Source organism: Puntigrus tetrazona, chromosome 16 (assembly GCF_018831695.1).
Source record: "Puntigrus tetrazona isolate hp1 chromosome 16, ASM1883169v1, whole genome shotgun sequence".
NCBI classification, from domain to species: domain Eukaryota; kingdom Metazoa; phylum Chordata; class Actinopteri; order Cypriniformes; family Cyprinidae; genus Puntigrus; species Puntigrus tetrazona.
This window is the reverse complement of record NC_056714.1, coordinates 23,369,980-23,389,152: the sequence shown is the minus strand read 5'-3', so window position 1 is coordinate 23,389,152 and position 19,173 is coordinate 23,369,980. Positions and strand designations below refer to the sequence as shown.

The following is a 19,173-nucleotide window of genomic DNA, read 5'->3' as shown; positions in this document are numbered from 1 at the left end:
AACATATGTCAAATTGACAGTGAATTTTGGTTGGGGTGAACCTATTATCTGTTTTTGCTCTATTAGAACGTGCCTGCAGGCAAACAGTAGGATTTAGTTCCATTTGAACAGAATGGTTGAGCAAATTATTTAATCGAGAGTCAATCACCAGTCAGTCACTTGGGCTCTGTCCTAAATCGCACCCTAAACCTTTGCTGTCTTCCTCTAGGTCCACACTTTTGTGACGTAACAACGGTTTACTGCTGGATTGAAGTCTGCCACGGAGCTTGCCTCAGTGCAGGCTCGGCAGAAATGTGCAATGCGGGCATATAGTGACCTCAAAGGAGCACTCACAAGCACCCTTCTGAAAGCTAAATTGACGAATGGCACACTCTACGGTCTGGTGCACTTAACGGACAAGTATACGTAGTGGCCACAAGACCAGAGGTGCACATGAAATGAGCAATTTGGGACAGGGCCTTAGAGGTTCCTGAATGAAGGATATGATTCAATGACTCGCATTAGAGACTGCTGCCACTTACTAGTGGTTTTAGTTTTATAAATATACTTTAATTTTTTTTTTCTTTATTGAAAATGTTATGTTTAAACTAGCAATCTCATAGTATTATATACGCAATTATAATTGCAGTGTAAATGCATTCATGTCACCTCAGCTGCATGTCAGTGTCAGCTGCAAGACAGGCAGCGCTGTACATATAATACATTTTGCCGAAACTACTCAAACCACACCAAGAGCGCTAAAATAAAGATAGCGATTAATCGGAAATTTGATATTTTTACCCATCACATCTAGAAAAAGGCTACATTAAGTTGCCATATGGTCTACTGCTATCAATCAGCACTTTTCTGACAACTGCACAGACTAGTAATCAAAATCAGTCATGAAACCACAAATATGACACCTATGGCTCCCTCAATCACCTTCACCCCAAACCTTTCCTTTAACTATTCATACTGTTTGCAATCTCCATGCAATTCTGGGCACAAATTGCCTAGAGCCTCTCATCACTCTACCTCCTACTCTTCTTTTTTTCCCCTCTCTTCTCCATCCCAATCATTCCTTCCATTTCCATCTCAGCTCCCGGTCCTCTCTTGCAGCCGACACTCTCACCCCGTAGTGTGGCACAGGCATCACACTTCATTAGAGCAGAGCCATCAAATGAGCCGCGCTGTCTCTCTCACCTCACGTCCATCTCATTCTCTGAGCTAATCAGAGTAACTATTTTATACGGTTTAACGGTTATAAGGTACGTTACCACCCCTAATAGTGTTACAGTATAAGGTGACATGTTAGCTTACTTCCAAAATTTAGCGATCTGCCTTTTTATTAAACATATACATCGAACAAAATTACATATTTTATTAAGTGTAAGAGTCTGTCACATTGCTTTACCTGCTCACTGGAAGGTTCCCACATCCATGGTAAAAATGCAAATATCTAGACTTGAAATGCTGTGGCAATTGTTAAAATGCTTGTCTATAAAATAGAAAGTGTCATGATTTTGACATTTGACATGAAAGAAATTCTTAAAGTAAATTCCTAAACTGGGAATAAAGCTACTGCTGGTCTTGTTTTCAGAGAATCAATGATGAGTGAACTCACTATTTTTAATCATAATTCCACAACTGCATAAATGTTTTATTTATTAGAGACATTATGTAAAAAAAAGTGTGCCCTTACATGTTTTCTTATGGAATGGGTTTCTGGTGGTGGGATGATGGAGAACAGTCAAGATGCCGCCATTGACGCAGATTGTGAAGTTGCTGTGTGCATTTGTCATCAGCTGTGGTCATACACATTCAGTAAACAATTGTACGGTCTTCATCCTGAGTTTTGATAAAAGTACAGTTTGTCACAGGCTGAGAAATGACATGTGGATAAAAGTGGCAGAACATTAAGATCAGAATGAAGAGTGGATGGAGTTCTGAGAATCTATGAAAACGGTTCCTTAACACTTCTGCCCTATCCCAAATGCATTCTTGTGTATCTTTAGACTTAAGTCTGCATGGATTGTTGCGTCAAGTTCACTTTGAGGTATGCACACCTTTTTATGTTACAATGATAAATGGGACAACCGGCAATCTTGTGGACTTGACGGACCACAGGTTCACATCAAGTGCACCATTTGGGAATGGGCCATGAAGTGGCTCTTAATCATTCTGACAGATTTACACGCTGCTTGTTAAACTGTATTAGCATGGTGCAGCACCACAGCACATCCAGTTCAGAAATGCGTGAGTGTCAGTGAAGCTTGACAATAAAAAACTATTCTTTTTAAAGTTTTCCACATCCATCAGAAACACTGCCTCTACGAGATCAATGTATGATCAATGACGGTTTCATCCACCAGTCGCAATATGTGGAAGTACAACAGGGTCTCACGTGATTTCATTGATTCATAGTGCGTTTGTGGGAACGTCCTTGAGTTATGAGCGGAGAGGTTAAAGAGCTCCTATCCTGTGATGTGGCACTTGTAGGGTCTGCAGGTTGGGGCAGGTGAAGTACGGTGCAGGCAAGAAACATGTCGCTACTCCATTCGAAGCGAACGGGAGCGTTGGCCCGTAAAAAACCTCCTCTTTCCCCTTTGTGCTCACATCTAGCACCTGCCAAACAGACAAATGATGGCATCTTAACACTAATTATCCAACATGTCATTCAAATACATGCACCGTTCAAGCCAACTTACCTGAATGCAGGCAAGCGGTTCATTTGTCCAGATTGAATATCCACCAACCACATAGATTCTGTCATCATGGACGGACACTCCTGCCTCATTCTGGCCTATGAGGAGAATGTAAAAAATATCACTCTTAAAAAAGATAAAACATTACCATGTTTTATGACCCTTTCAGGCGCAGTGGAGACATTTTCTCAAAAAAAACAAAAAAACATTTTCTCTTCCATTCTGAAAGTATGAATCTTTTTTTTTTTTTTTATCTATTTTTTTTTTGATTGGATGACTTTAATTTGTCTCCCAAGTCTGTCATTCCAAAAACCAGCTAAACTAGGTTTAATTTCTGCTAATATTTCTATCAAAGTTAATCGTTCATGAAGAATAAAAATTTAATGATGCACAATGAGAATTTCTAACAATATATGTACACAATGTGCTACCGTTAAATGAATAGTTCCCCCAAAAATCTGAATTTGAAAACATACCCTCAGGCCATATGAGACGTATATAGGATTGTAGAGATCTGTTGATTTTGAGAAATATATCACTTGCTCACAGATGGATACTCTGCAGTGAATGGGTGCCGTTATAGCTAATAAAAAGTAATTCACTCCGGTCCATCAATGAATATCTTCTAGTAAAGTGAAAACTGCATGTTTGTGAGAAACAAATCCATCGCTAAGGTATTTTAACTGTTGTTTCTGGCCAAAATTTATAACGCTTTCATCAACAAATTTACTTTGAATTGTATTTTTTTTTGGTTTATACAATATTTTGTATACACTCATATTTTAGCCAGAAGCAATGGTTTAAAGTAAAAAAAATTAAAAATAAAAAACTTGATCTTGAGTCGTGTGGATTTCTTCAATATTATCGTGATGATCAGCTGTTTTCAGTCTTATTCTCACGGCACCCATTCACTGCAGAGGATCCATTGTTGAGCGAGTGATGTAATAAGGTTCTCAAGTCTTCTAATAAAACAGCAAAATCAGCTGCATGGAGTAAACTTTTAGCATGGAGTTCATTTGTATTTTTGGGTGAACTGTTCCTTTAAAGCACCATGTAAATATCACAGCACACAAATCATTCACTATCATATGAACTGTCCTCGACCATCGCTGTGCTATTGTATCACCTTAGTACTTTTGAGAGTAGCAAACAAATAGAACAGTATATATAGAAATGCTAACTTTTAAAGAAAGAAAAAATGTTCTGCAAGAATACTTGAATAATCATATCTATTACATGGAGAGTGTGTGTGTAGTGACCTGTGAGGAGACTGAACGTGCAGCGTGTCCACTGGTCCATGTCTATGTCGTAAGAGTCAATGTGTCTAACCAGGATGCGGTCATTGTTGTAGTCCAGATCATTCCCCCCCAGCACATACAGCTGCCTTTTTACTGCAGCCATCACATGGTACACCCTCCTCTGCAACATGGGACTGCGCGCTAACCACTGATTCTATGACAGAGAGGAATTACAAAAGAAAACCACACACTTTAACAACCAACAAAGTTTTTTCAAGCTATACAATTATTTGAAACATTTAACCTATTTCTTTAGCATATTCTAGTGCATGCGTGTCTGCATTTATTTGTGAGAGGTGTGTGTATACGCAGAGATTGCACGAGCAGTGGTGAGTGAGAGTGTGAATATACACGTGTGTGTTTGGCGACCATCTGTTGAGGGTAGTGTGGGTGGGGGGGTTGCTGTTCCTGGCAGGTGAATGCAAAGCCACTTTGAATACCAATGAGCCTCTGCCTCCTGTTCTTTCCTTCCCTCTTCTTTCTTTATATCTCTCTCTTTGAAAAATACACAGTTGCAGTGACCACAGAAGTTTTATGATACTTATTCTCATTCTTTTTAAATGTAACATTAATAAATTACAGTGGTGTGTAGAGGTGGGTTTGTTGTTTTTTTGAGCATTTTCCCAATTTGAATTAATATTTGATTTCTATTCAATGATAAATGCAGTTTGTATGCTACAGGCGTATGCAACACCACTGGCCTTAACAATGGTAGATGCCGTATTTAATTTTTCACAAACAGAAACACAGTCGTTTTAGTAGGTTGTAATGTTTTTACACTTAGCTGACATAGCACTAAAATGTTTTTTCAAACTATTCTTGGGAATAAAAAAATATTTAATACATTGTAATAATATGGTAACTACAAAAGTATTGAGCAATATTATTACAATTTAAATTGCTTTAAAATGAAATGTATTCCAGTGATTGCCAAGCTTAAAATGTAAGCTCAGTAATCAGTGCCACATGCTCCTTCAGAAATAATTCTATTATGCTGATTTTAATATTTATATATATATATATATATATATATATATATATATATATATATATATATATATATATATATATATATATATCAAACAATTAAATGTAATTAATCATATCCACAATGAAATTATTTGTGTGTATTGTGTATATTTATGTATAAATGTTGTTTATATATTCATTATATTTGTATTTATATACAATTCATTTGAATATACATATATACACATAGATACATGTAATATTATGCTGTATATGTGTGTATGTATATATATATATATATATATATATATATATATATATATATATATATATATATATATATATATATATATATATATATAATATTCACAGTACATACACATACATTACCTATTTACTTTGGATGTGATTAATCATGATTAATTGGTCGAGCAGCGCTATATATATATATATATATATATATATATATATATATATATATATATATATATATATATATACACTTATAGAGGTGGGGAAGATGCACTACGCAGCTACATTAGACTCACGTAAATACCAATATATTACCTGTCCTGGGTCATACACCATCAGTCGATTCTGGTACTGAGCTGTGTTAGTGACACCACCTGCAGCAGAAGGAGCCATCATTATATGTTAAATTGATTCTAGTAATGCTTTTAAGTCTTGGGCCTGTAAGAGTCCTATACCCACTGGTTGATGCCTGATATTAGGATAAATGTGAAGTGATGTGTTAGTACCTGAGACCCAGAGCAGCCCGTCCGCCACACAACCTGCATGACAGGACAGCGAGCGGTCAAACGGTTGAACATAGGTCCACTTGTTTCTCTTGGGACAATATCGCTCCACACTAGGCAGGACCTGCCTCAGTTCATTCCTCCCCCCGACGGCGTAAAGATACTGTCCCAAAGCTCCCAGCACAAAGTGCTCCCTGCACGCCTTCATCGGTGCAATATCAGTCCAGCGGTTCACCCTGGGATCATACCGGCAAGCAGTCCTCACCGCACACGTCCGTCCGGTGGCGTGCTCCACCTCCCCGCCGGCCACAAACAGGAAGTTCCCCATGACTGCCACACAGTGGTGGCTTCGTCCAGCGGGCATGGGTGCCAACTCACTCCAGTTCGAACCCCCGGCAACACGCAAGTGCTCTTGCGCGGAAGGGTTGAAGAACCGCAGTTCACGTACGCGGCTGACCTCCCGTTTGCGCCCGCCAACGATATACAGGGTCAACGACTGAAAGCGTGGCGTGGTCCGTGGCGTCTGCCGTAAAGGCTGTGCAAATACGGACCGGTGGTAGTCCAAAGCCTCCTCCACCAGGGCGGCGACGGTGCTGCTGGAGTTGAGAAATGGGTGACTGTTGGCCACACGGTGCAGGGCGGAGACCTCCATCAGGCCGTAGCGCACGTGCTGCAGCAGTTCCTCCATGTACTGGTATCTGCAGTCGTGCTCCAGCCAGCGTACCAGCAACTACAGCAGGGCAGAGTGGCTCATCAGTATTCAGCACTGATTCAGGATCAGGAGATCACACTGCTCATATTACAGGCTGCAGCTCACACCATCCACACAATACCGCCTGTCTACGCAGGGCCAATGCTTTGTATCATTGCATGCTAATGCTTAAGATATTGTGTCTCTATACAGTGATGAGAAGACAGCTGCAGATGAGATGGGGGTTGGGGCTATGAGCACACACACACAAACACTAACACACACACAGGAGGTATGTGTGCGAAGTATGCACACATACGCACTCTGGCGCAGCCAAGGGAGTTAGACAAAGGGGAGTTAATTGAACTTGAGAGCAATCTAGAATGTTTAGCTGCAGAGGCATGCGAGTATGGCGGAGATGGCTAGAGATAAGCGATGCCACTCTCGTGGAAACAAAGTGGCTTTTAACACAATCAGCCCTGAGACAGAGAACTTATTATAGCAGCCCGAGATCATGGGCCACCACCTCTAGACGTTCCGCAGCAGTCTCCTACACACAAATGGCAAATTTAAATGCTTGTAATATACTTTTCTTGGAGTATTTCGTCATTAAAAAGATTTAATGGTAAAACATAAATGGGTCAATTTCATTATGCTTACACAAAATGATTTACAGTACATAAATTGCAGGAGGGTATTTGGAGAGATAATGACTGCTTCCAAAAAGGTTTCCCAAAAACACCCCTCCGTCTGCCATTGGTTGTTAAACTGAAAATCCTGCCCCCAAACTGATTGAGATGATTTTGTTCTGTCAGATGCACCAAGCAAAGCCACTTTTGAAATCATTAACCTACTTATGCATATTAGGCATTAAGAAATGTTAAGCCTATAATTATCCTCATGTTATGGCTGATAAGAGATAAATAACCAGTATACAACATTTAATATAATAATGTCTACTTTTTGGTTCTGTATACAACATTTAATATAATAATGTCTACTTTTTGGTTCTGAATAAAATCATGCTCCAATTGAATTAAATATAAAATTATATTTTTTACATAATTAAAATGATTTTAAAATTACCAATAAGCCTTTGATTGCCTTTACGAAATAAAATATAAGAAATAAAAATGTAATATTGACTAATGTTTTTTAATAAAATAAAATAGAATTAATCACGCTTAAAGCAAATTATCTGTCTCTTAAGCAATACATTGTTGCAATATAAAATTCTGTACTGTATTGTTTAAGTAATAATGTTAAATGCTATTTGTGAATTTAGGCATCAAAATATTCTAACTTAAAATCTGAAAAATGTATATTCATTATAGATTACAGACCATTCAATTCTTAATGTTTTTAAATACTGATGAAGTTGAAGTGAGCATCACATGACAATTGCATGCACAATTAAAGATCTAATATTGGCCAAAATATTAAGTATGATACAGTATAATATATGATACAATGGTATATAATTCTAATCCATTAAATTAAAAACGTTTGTAATCTCAATAAATAATCGTTGGTACCTACATAAGGTGTATTCCTAAATAATTAAACATTTAAGCTTTAAGTGCACAGAGGTTTCTGCAAAACCCTTCATTCCTGTTTGGCTCCATTAATCATGTAACGCTCTATTGAGGTTTTGTTTCGCTTTCTTCCTTTCTCTGAATTTTCGTTGGTTTTTTTAACCCTCCTTCTCCTTTTCACAGCCAACAGAAGAGAAGAAGAAAGAGAATGAGTGAGAGTGGAAAACGATAGAGGGAGGGAGAGAGAGAGAGAGAGAAAGAGAGAGAGAGAGAGAGAGAAAGAGTGAGGTGTGAGCGAGGCAGCGTCTGTTGACTGTGAAGGTCACACTGGATCAGAGAACTTCCTCGGGGCAGAAAATAAATGAACTCCCCCCACCCACTCCCGCATGGAGAAAGACAGACAGAGAGTGAGTGCGAGAGAAGAAAAAAAGAGCCAAAAAAAAAAAAACAAAGAGGAAGAAAATGTGATTTCCAGAGCGTGAGACTCCGAGAACTCTGCATGACGATGATTGACAGCCAAACTATATCGAGGGTAGCATTGGCGGGCGCACGTTCGGACCGACGGACGGCAGCACCAGCCCCTGTGCCCATCACGCTTCCGTCTGATGCCCAAATTAACCTTCTCTGCAAAGTGAAGGAGGCCCAAAGCAGCCTAATCAGGGCCTGATTATGGCAGCAGCGACTGGTTAAAGGGTCAGGGTAATTGTGCCATCAGAGGCCTGATTGTTTTCAATCAGTAGGGCGGCCGGAGTGACAGCTGGGGGATTGAGGCGCTGATGGAGCCGCGGTGGGCCTAATCAGAGAGAGGCTGGGTGGGGGGAGGGGGGTGCTGGGGATGCCTGATTGGTGCAAATGAATAGTCACACCACAGCCCCCCTCCCTACCAACTACAGCCTCCACCCGTGTGTACACACACACACACACACACACACACTTACACTGTCCACACACCTTTTTTCACTCTTACACCATAAATTAAACAGGTGTAGTTTGTGTTTGTGAATATGACCTTAAGCATTCAGATTTACTTAACACTTTATAGAGCTGTTATACAGAGTCTACATTTCTGACACTTTCTTTTCAGATTTTTTCGCATTTTAAAAAACATTTTACTAATAAATTATACATTATTAAATATATATATTATATTTTATATTTAGTGAAACGTTCACATTAATGGACCCTTTAAAGTCATAAAAGTTGGGTAAACCTCTACAGTGGTGATTGGAAACTTCAACAAATATCATTTTGCATTCTCCAAAATAAATAACGCACTTTGACTTTGCAAAAGAGACTTATTACACGAGACAGCCCCTGTATTAGAAACATCCATGCAGCAGCATTAACAAGTGTACTGTCATTTAAAACCAAGATAATACAAACTAGAGTTCTGTAACTGTATATCAAATTTAAAAAAATTCTTATTCTTATAAAAAAAAAAAAAAATTATGATGTTAATAAAAAACACATCATAACTGTCTGTGAAAGGGTCCATTAGAAAATGGTTTGCTCTTGTTTTGGTTTAATGATAGCAGCACCGCATGCGCTATACAAGTTTGTGTGAAACCTAATGGTCACATTTTCCAGCATGATTCAAGATGTTCCAAAGTGCATCTTGAGTTTCGGTGGATGAACATCTGACTGTCTATACAAAGAGGGTCACATTAGTGACCTAGAAATGATGCAGAAACTTAAATATTTTGTAACTACTCTTTGTTCTAAAGTTTTCAAAATCGGAAAAAAAAAACAACAACAACTGACATCTCCGACTTTTGAACCTCATTCTGATATTTTGCGTTGAAGCTGCCTAAGCAGTTCAGATATATTTTGAAGAGCTAAAGTCTGTGAATCTGCGGCCCACACACCTGCCATATCTCCTCTTCACTGAGGGAGGTGAGGCGGTCGCTTTTTAGCACTTCCCTGAGGAGCCGATAAGGTAGGAGCAGCACTTCCTCTTGTCTGTTCCTCTGCAGCTCAGAAAGGTGATCCACCAGAAAGCCCACCACTGCTTCCTCTAGGGCCGGCAAGTGGAAGAGGTCTGCCAGCCTGTATAGGTCCAGGTAGTTAAAACTGTTCAGCTCCTTCAGGCACAGATATAAATACAGACAGATTCTCAGTCAGGGTGTTTTAGTCAAGCTAAAGTCTAATAACACAAACTAGTGGACCATCACAGTCTAAAATAAAATCTTGCATGCGCTGACTCGAGCACACATACACAAACATTAAGATATCACCATGAATACACACAAACAGTTAACAGTACAGTTAAAATAAAGAATTACTGGAAGCTTAAGAGAGCTGAATTTCATTAAAGTCTACAATATCCATAACTGTAGCCTGGAAAATTCAAAGTGAAATGCATAATTAGGAAAAATGTTTTGCACAGAGACTGACTGCCATCTACTGGTAAAATGAATAAATCAGCTCATTTTAGAGGTAGTGATTTTCTGGGTTAACTTCTGAGATTTTACGAGCTAATTTATGGGGAAAACATACGAAATTCTGCAGAATCAGCTCAAAATACTTTAGAAATAATTACTAAGATTTCTCACGCAAAGGCTTCAGCTGAATATAACACACAATCATATACAGTCTTATGCACATACTACAATTTTAATAATTCTGAAAATAAATCTGTCTTTTCCAGGCTCCAAATCTACACATTAATTTTAATCAAACTCAAAAGAGCATGAAGGTGATGACATGAGGGTGAATGGATGATGAAAGCTACTCCTCTAAGTGAACAGGAAGGACCAAAATTGTAGCACTTTTAAAAAAGTAAGTCTAACACAAACACAGTGATGCATTAAAACAGAGACCTGATCACACAGTGAAGTTATATGCAGATTTCTAGGGCAAAAATTACCCATAAACACACCTGAATGAGATAGTGAGAACAGAGGCTGAGCAGTTCCAGCAGCTGAAGGTGGCTTCCAGCAGACAGGACGTCTTGTATCACTCCTGGCTCCAGCATTATCTACAGACAAAGGACAAAGGAGGAGAGTAAGACTATCCTAAGAGACAACAACCTTGAAACAGGGGTCTTCAAACTTTTTAAGGCCAATAAACCCTTGATGAAGAGAAAGATGGAGCGGTGACCTTTTGCATTTTAAGCCAGCTCTTTAATATTATGTATCGCAGACAACTATATTAAATGTCTTTACATACATTTATGATGCTTAGATTCCAAAAAGAAATTAAAATATTCATTATTGACGTACAGAGTGAGCTGTATGATCATACAAATGCAGCCTCGTTTTAATAAAAATAAAAAAAGAAAAATGCTTCTTCTCATAGAGGCTTAAGAGCTAAATCAAAATAAGCCACAAAATATGTTTTGTTCTCTGTGCCACAGATGGTTAGCTCAAATCATGCAAAAAAAAACTACATTTTTCAGGCTGGTGCAGCTAAAGCACATATGCATCCAGGAGAAAAAAACAGACGACTGGTTAACTGTGAAGGATAGTGAGCGCTACAATTTATCCAGTTCAGTTACATTCAAAAGTTTGGGGTCAGTAAGGTTTTTTAAATGTCACATTAGGATAAATTTCTTATACTGTCTCTTAACATTTATTTGATCAAACATACAGTAAAAACTAACAAATTAGAAATAAATATATATATATATATATATATATATATATATATATATATATATATATATATATATATATATATATATATATATATATAATTTTTTATTTTTTTAATTTACAAATGTTAAAAAAACTTTCATTTTTAAATCATTCTTTGATAAACAGGAAGTTCAAAAGAACCCCATTTATTTAAAACATAATGTAAATAAAATAAATGTAAATGTTATATAACAGAGAATTACACACACACACACATATACACACACACACATATCAATATGCTAGCATAGATCTCTAGAATAAATATAATTATTCACTTATCTACTCCTATTTCGAGTGTATTCATAATGTGGTCTTTCCAGAACCTAGAGACCTGTCTTTGCTTGAGGCACTGTCAATTTTGTTTGTTTTGCATGTTCAGGCTCTGTGTAGCTGTGTGGGCTATGCTGAATTTACCTGGCCTGTGTAGGCGAAGTCCAGTGCGTGCTTCAGTCCCACGCTAGTCACACCCTGGAGAGTTACCTCATCCGCCTCACTCTCCACCATGCACAGACTGAACATGGCCTAAACACACACACACACACAAACATATGAGCAGGATGCCCTATAGAACTAGAGTAATATAGCATCCTGTAAATAGACTTTAAAACAAAAACATCAATAAAATCTTCATTCAGGCCTAAAGAGTCTCATACTGAGAATGAAAGCGAGTCCATGACCATCAATCAGCACGTACCTTGGTTTCACACACACACAAAATAAAGAGAGCAAGAGGCCAGTGCTGTCCCGCTGTGTTCTCTGGGGGGAATACACTAATCAAAAGCATTGATTGCTGTCACAGAGTGAGTGTAGGATGGTCATTGATCAGAGCCCATGGAGTCGTGGAAGTCAAAGGACATCGGATCATCATTACATCTACCAAACACCACTGATCAAACCTAACTGTTCCTAATGATGAACATCCAGTGTTACATTATTTAAAAAGTAATATCTATCTATATATCTCTCAAACCCAAGAAGCAGTAACTCTCCGATGCAGATTAAGTCTGGTTCTGAATTAAAATTAGTATCAGAGCATGTACAGTCTATTGACAGAATCAATAGACATCTAATGCAGGTCTTGGCTCAGTCTGAAGCCTCCATGTGCTGAAAATAGATGCCAAGTGTTTATCATCTTATCTTTGTCATCTAACCTTCAGAAACCTTTCCCCCAGTAGTATCTCACAAATGAAGTGCCTGGTACAAGTGTACAGTGTTTTCCTATTTTCTATTTTAAGAGCAGCACTTATTTAATGCCTGACCTCGGCTCACATTCAGACTTTCAAAAACACTCATTAGAGCTGAGTTGTTGGTTTGTTGACGCTACTTAGAGAGCTCCTTACTGGGACACCAATGCCCATAAGCAGGACTTCAAGGGTTTTTTTGCAAGGGGATTGTGGGTACTAAGGATGACCAGTCCTGAGTCACAAGTCTGGCTGGATGACCTTGAAAAAGCAGAGTAAGCTGGTCAGACAGCAACTTTCCAGACTAATTAGTTTACAGCACATGCTTTTTGAGCCATATGATAATGCAGAATCATTCAGTGCCTCACATCAGTTTCCAGAATTGCTGCACACTGAATGCTCAGTACCATGAGATGTGAATGCAAGCATTAAGTCTATACACTGCACAACTAAAACAGTCAGAACAAAACAGTCAGAAACAATACACACCATATCGTAGTCTGTTTCACAAAATACTCTCACAAGCTGTGTTTTAATTAATAGTTCAGTTAATTAATTGTTAGTTTGGCAGTTCCCTCACTGAAGCTAAATGGCCAAAGTGGTCACTGAATCATCATCTGAGTCACTGAACTTATTTGTGTCATGATTTTTGCTGATGTCATTAACTGTTAAGGAAATACTTGTATTTTTAACAGCATTTAACAGCATATTTTTAACAGACACAGATAGATAGATAGATAGATAGATAGATAGATAGATAGATAGATAGATAGATAGATAGATAGATAGATAGATAGATAGATAGATAGATAGACAAAAATCTTTGGACTAATGTTTAATGTCATTATTACAGTGTTTGTCTTTAATGGCAGAGTCACAGGCGCTGATTACACCATTCGCATTTATTCATTAGTGCCGCTGATGTGTTAAAGCTCGAATGTGTGCAATATCCTGTCATTTCTCGTGAACACCATGGGTAAACTGGTAGACCTTTTCTACATACAGGACTACAGGGGATGGACAATGAAACATTGGCTAATTTAGTGTTGGAGGTTTCATGGCTAAATTTGACCAACCTGGTGGTCAATCTTCATTAACTGCACATTCCACCAGTAAGAGCAGAGTGTGAAGGTTTGATTAGCAGAATAATAGCACAGTTTTGCTTAAAATATTGCAACGCACACATTACGCCACGGTATCCAGGGAAATGTCAGCATACCACCAAGAAGAATGAACCACATCCAACAGGAGTAACTGTGGACGCAAGATGCTGTCTGAAAGGGATGTCCTGGTGCTATCTAAGAAACATAAAACCATAGCTGCCCAGCTCACTGCAGAATTAAATGTGCCCCTCAACTCTCCTGTTTCCAACAAAACTGTCCGCCGGGAGCACCACAGGGTCAATATACATGGCCGGGGAGAGTTGCGGTATGGAGAAGTCCCAAAGAAGCGTACCACACAGTCTGTTGCATGCCCAGAGTGAAGCAGGGGGTGGATCAGTGATGGTTTGGGCTGCAATATAATGGCATTCCATCTAGGCCCAATACTTGTGCTACATGGACTACCGAACCATTCTGGTGGACCATGTGCACGCAATGGTTCAAACACTGTATCCTGAAGGCGGTGCCATGTATCAGGATGATAATGCACCAATATACACAGCAAGACTAGTGACAGAGTGGTTTGATGAACATGAAAGTGAAGTTGAACATCTCCCATGGCCTGCAAAGTCACCAGATCTAAATATTATTGAGCCACTTTGGGGTGTTTTGGAGGAGCGAATCAGGAAACATTTTCCTCCACCAGAATCAAATAGTGACCTGGACACTATTCTTTAAGAATGGTTCCTCTAGCCACTGTGCAGGACTTGTATCTGTCATTCAAGACTAATCGATACTGTATTGGCCACAAAAGGAGGCCCTACACCATACTAATGAATTATTGTGGTCTAAAAGTTTTAGTTTCATTGTCCAACCTCTGTACATATTCTGAAGTTATATTTAGGAGTATCAACTCTCTGCCACATTTCTAGGTTCGTTGTGAATGCTTTCGTCCATCGATATAATGCTTTTGTCACCATCCTTTTATGTTTTTTATGTTTTAACTCTTTTTAACAAGCCCAAAAATTTTAGGTATAATTTATGCACAAACAATGCAGGACTACAATATTTACAAATTTTCTAACACAAATCATTTTGTTATTCACAGTAAAGATTTAGACAATCTGTTCAGCCATTCCACCTAACAGAAATCGGGAATAATATAAACCTTGCAGGCATACAACGTCAAAGGGTAGCTGTCAAACAGAGCCAGCAGCTTGTTTTGATTTGTGTACACAGTAACTATATTGACTGAAGCTTTGGATGAGTCCATGTTTTACATAAGCCGTGACTAGCCTTAGTCAGTCATTTGATAAAGGCAGAAGGTGTCCTCATCAAAAACCAAGGGCTAAAATCAAAAACAGAGGGATAAAATCTTATCATTCCAGCCCAACAGAGGTGGAGAGCTTCCCAGGAGACATATAGAGATAAATATACCTGCCCTATTTAATTCTGTTCTTTGAACTGTGCAGATAATCTTTCTCTCTGTTGCAGAGTGAGAAGTATTTCTTCTTTGTAATCTTCTGAACAAACCAAAATCAAATCTCACTGATACGGTTTCCAGGCCGCTGTCGACTTTTCATTTCCTGTCTGGCCTTTCACGTGAACTGTACATATTTGAATCAGGATTGCACTGCTAAAAAGGAAAATCCTGTCATGGTTTACTCACTATCATGTCGCTCCAAACTCGTATGACCTGTGTGAGGAACTGAAGAAGATGTTCAACAGTATGTTTACACTGTTCCTTTTTTTACGTTGTGAACAGGAATGATGCTGTACAGCTGCCAAAATTTCACAGATTTCAAACATGGCACAAAAACATTTTTGATACACATTTTAATGTAGGTACACGTTACTTTTTTCTCATACGTATGTTTGGACACTTTCAGAAGATTTGGAAGTAGAACGGGTATGTTTATGGTGCTTTATTTAATTTTTGGAACTCAGGAGCACTCATTTACATTAGCTTTTATTGTATGGAAAAGAGCTGTTCCAAAAAAAGGAATAATGATGGAAGCCTTTTTTGCCACATAAAAAAAAGGTAACAATGGACCACAAAACCAATAATAAGTTGTTTTTTTTAATTCTGTCTTCTGAAACCTGAATAAATAAGCTTTCCATTAATGTATGTTTTGTTAAGATATGACAATATTTGGCTGAGAGATGCAAAAATAAATATTGAGAAAATGTACATATTATAAAGATATCTTAATGGAACATGCTCTTCACTTAATATCCTAATATCTTTTTGCATTAAAGAAAATTGTATAATTTTGTCCCATATTATTGCTACAATTATACATGTGCAACTTATGACTGGTTTTGTGGTCCAGTGTCACATATACTATACTAAGTCATAAGCCGTAATAAGTCAAATTTATGCCATGAAAGTTAGTCTTTTATAATAATTGATCCCTAATTTTGGCATTTTCAATGTGTCATTTTTGTAGAAGGCTACAAAACAACTACACTCTTAATAGATGCCAGCATAAGTGTATAGAAAGCTATGGTCACTGATGATGTTTTTCATCTCTAGAGTATAAAATCTCACCCGGAAGTAATCGCTGCAGGCTGCCAGGACTGCCTTGTGAGCGTGGAACTTCTGCTCCCCGGCGACCAGGGTGACATCGCAGAGCAGTCCGTCTTTGCGCTGCTGATTAAGGGCAGAGAGGACAGAGTCCTGGTGGGATTTGGATTGACACAGCCTCTGTCCTGTCAGCATGTCCTGAGAGCTGAGACACAAGAACAAGGCTGCAAATCAAACCTATGCTTGCAAATTGCGAACATCTCATCACGGATTCCTGCGGCCGGAAACAATAAAGTGTGAATGTGTGTGTATACGTCTTCTGCCTGCTGAACACTAGGTCTATCAATATATCTATTCAGCAAAGCGAGATGTCATTGATTCTCACTGCTCCCTTGGCCCTGAATAGCTCTTTTCAGCTCAACACATTCAGATTTAGCTCTCATTCCCATTCTGTACACTGGGGGAAATTTTTATTTAACAAAAGGAATTCAGGAACAATACAGTAAATTTTTTATGTACAATTAAAAAGTACATGTAATTTATTTGTTGTAACACATTTGTTGGTATTTTTGGTTAGTTATGCACACTGGAGTGCTAAGAGCTACAAGACATATGCATGATTTACCCTGATGGCATATGTGGGTGACACTGTGCTCTTTCTGTTATTATTGACTACAGTTGTTGGGATGGGAGTGGATGGCACTGCTGAAGTCATTATGTTGCTCTCCATTGTAACTCTAAGGGCTATTTCACTATATTTTGCAGTAACAAATTTTTTTTAATACTGGTTAATATTAATCTTTCATTATCTTAATCTTATATGTGTATACAGGAAAATATATAGTCCCCAAAATGCCTCCACAATGTCAGTTATACAATCACTGTTGCAAATTTAATAAAAAATGCTTTACAGTATTAGTTCACATGAAGTAATACTGCCTTGGGAGATAAAAGCTTCGGATGACCTCAGACATCCTCCAGAGCTCTTTAAATAAAGCTGACCATGTCACAACACCTCCCATCAAATCCAACAGCGTCTACATCAAATTAAAACTCACCAAAGCACTGAGGACAGGGTCACCTCTCAAAGTAGACTGAGGTTTGCAGAACATACCTGGGAGGAGGCTCAGAGGGCATGCTCCTGGAGGAGAGATGAGGAGGATGAGGAGGAGGAAGGACCGCTTCCTGCTGATACTACAAAACACCAGACAGGCCCGACTGAGCATGTGCAGCACTCTATAGTGAGAGAACAGAGACAGCAAAGACTGAGAGTGAATAAGGACACAGCCTACATATCTGAGAAGCCTCTGATAACCTGAATATCTGAGCATCTCAGTGGAGCTACTGAGATGAAGAAGAGCTTTTAAAAATTTAAACGATTTTCTAACCAAGTAAAATACCCACTGAGAAAATGCTATAAGCAATTATAATACTTATAAGACAATTATAATATTTATATTGTATTTAGACTCTATGATAGCACTTGTTGCACTAGCTTTAAGCTGATAAAAATAATACTAATAAAATTTGAAAAAGAAAAATGCCAAAACTGAATTACCATCCATCCATGCATATTGAATTATGGGGGTGAAATGGGCGTTAAAAAAAACTGAATACAAGCATCATTTTCTGTTTAAAAAGCAAAGGAGTATAAGACCAGACATTTTTGAGAGATTCACTCATGCAGTAGTGCATAAAGCACAACAAAATAGAAGAAACGTAATAAAAACACCACTCACCCTACTGATGCACAATGTGTTTGGATACAAAACAGCTAGAGGCAAAGTTCATTCTGATCCAAAATCAGTCTGAGGCTTCGCTCTATAGAGCCACATGTGATGGTCAAATGGTTTCAAGGCAGAGAGTAGGCGATTTGATGCAGGACTCATTGGAGCCTAATGGCCCATCGTGTCTGAGGCATCCCAGCAGATATTGATCTGATTACAAAATGACCTTCAGCCAGCAGACTGTAGTCCACAGGCGATGGAGGAGAAAAGAGAGAAAAGGAAAGACATAAGAGCCATAAAACTAATGTCCATGATACAGTATGACATATATTTTCTCAATATCTTTGGTGTGTCATTCAAATGGTCCCATGTATCATCTTTAGCCTGTCACTGACCTACTTAACCAGAATACACCCTTAATCCATCAAAGTAGAGGTGGCTGAATGACAGTTTAAGTCAGATACCGTCGCGTTTAAATCAAACCGCATGTTATATTACTAAAAAACAATAACAATAACCTGTAGGCGGGTGCCATTATTGTTACTATTTTGACAAGTTAATTACGTCACGAACACAAAGCAACCCTGTCACTAAATGCAGATCAGAGTGATTGGTCGCCTTCACAATCACTTTTAAACCTCAACTGTCAAAGGTCTCCTAGCAACAGGGCAGAACCAAGAATATTTGGGCAACAATAAATGTAATCCTCACTGAAGACCCGCCCAACTGCAACCTCATGACATTCATCTGTGAAGTGTTTCGGTCCATCCATTCAGCATCCATTCGTAAACACTGACAACGCGTAGGCTAGAAAATACACAGGGTAAAAATACAAAGATACACCGGGGCTACAAAGCGCACGCACGCAGCGTACCTTCGCGTCCAGTGTCCTCTTCTCTCGGTCGAGCTGATTTTGTCTCGCGTCGGGTCACTTGGCAACTTTGACTGACCCAAACGCAATATCTGCATCGACCCCAGGAAAACAACTATCCAGAGACCTGGGGTGTAACTCGTCACGTCTATGCCCGACGCATCTGAGCTACTGTAAACGCTTGAGTCTTAACCAGT

At 38.6% G+C, this 19,173-nt stretch overlaps 1 protein-coding gene across 4 annotated transcripts in view; it reads right to left on the bottom strand.

Moving 5' to 3' along the window:
- klhl32 (kelch-like family member 32) overlaps nt 1–19,173 on the bottom strand; it is a 20,915-nt gene extending 1,742 nt beyond the window's left edge. For 2 of the 4 annotated variants that reach the window (XM_043261202.1, XM_043261200.1), the window contains exons 1-12: nt 18,980–19,173; nt 18,118–18,345; nt 17,493–17,614; nt 16,403–16,583; nt 11,985–12,092; nt 10,811–10,909; nt 9,798–10,013; nt 5,710–6,436; nt 5,519–5,577; nt 3,944–4,136; nt 2,688–2,782; nt 1,682–2,604 (exon numbers count right to left, since the gene is read on the bottom strand). In XM_043261202.1, coding sequence (XP_043117137.1) covers nt 2,443–2,604; nt 2,688–2,782; nt 3,944–4,136; nt 5,519–5,577; nt 5,710–6,436; nt 9,798–10,013; nt 10,811–10,909; nt 11,985–12,092; nt 16,403–16,583; nt 17,493–17,515 — 1,863 coding nt within the window. In that variant the 5' untranslated portion in view covers nt 17,516–17,614; nt 18,118–18,345; nt 18,980–19,173 and the 3' untranslated portion in view covers nt 1,682–2,442. Of the gene's footprint in view, nt 1–1,393; nt 2,605–2,687; nt 2,783–3,943; nt 4,137–5,518; nt 5,578–5,709; nt 6,437–9,797; nt 10,014–10,810; nt 10,910–11,984; nt 12,093–16,402; nt 16,584–17,492; nt 17,615–18,117; nt 18,346–18,979 lie in introns of all 4 variants that reach the window. The other 2 variants (XM_043261203.1, XM_043261199.1) reach the window with 2 other exon arrangements.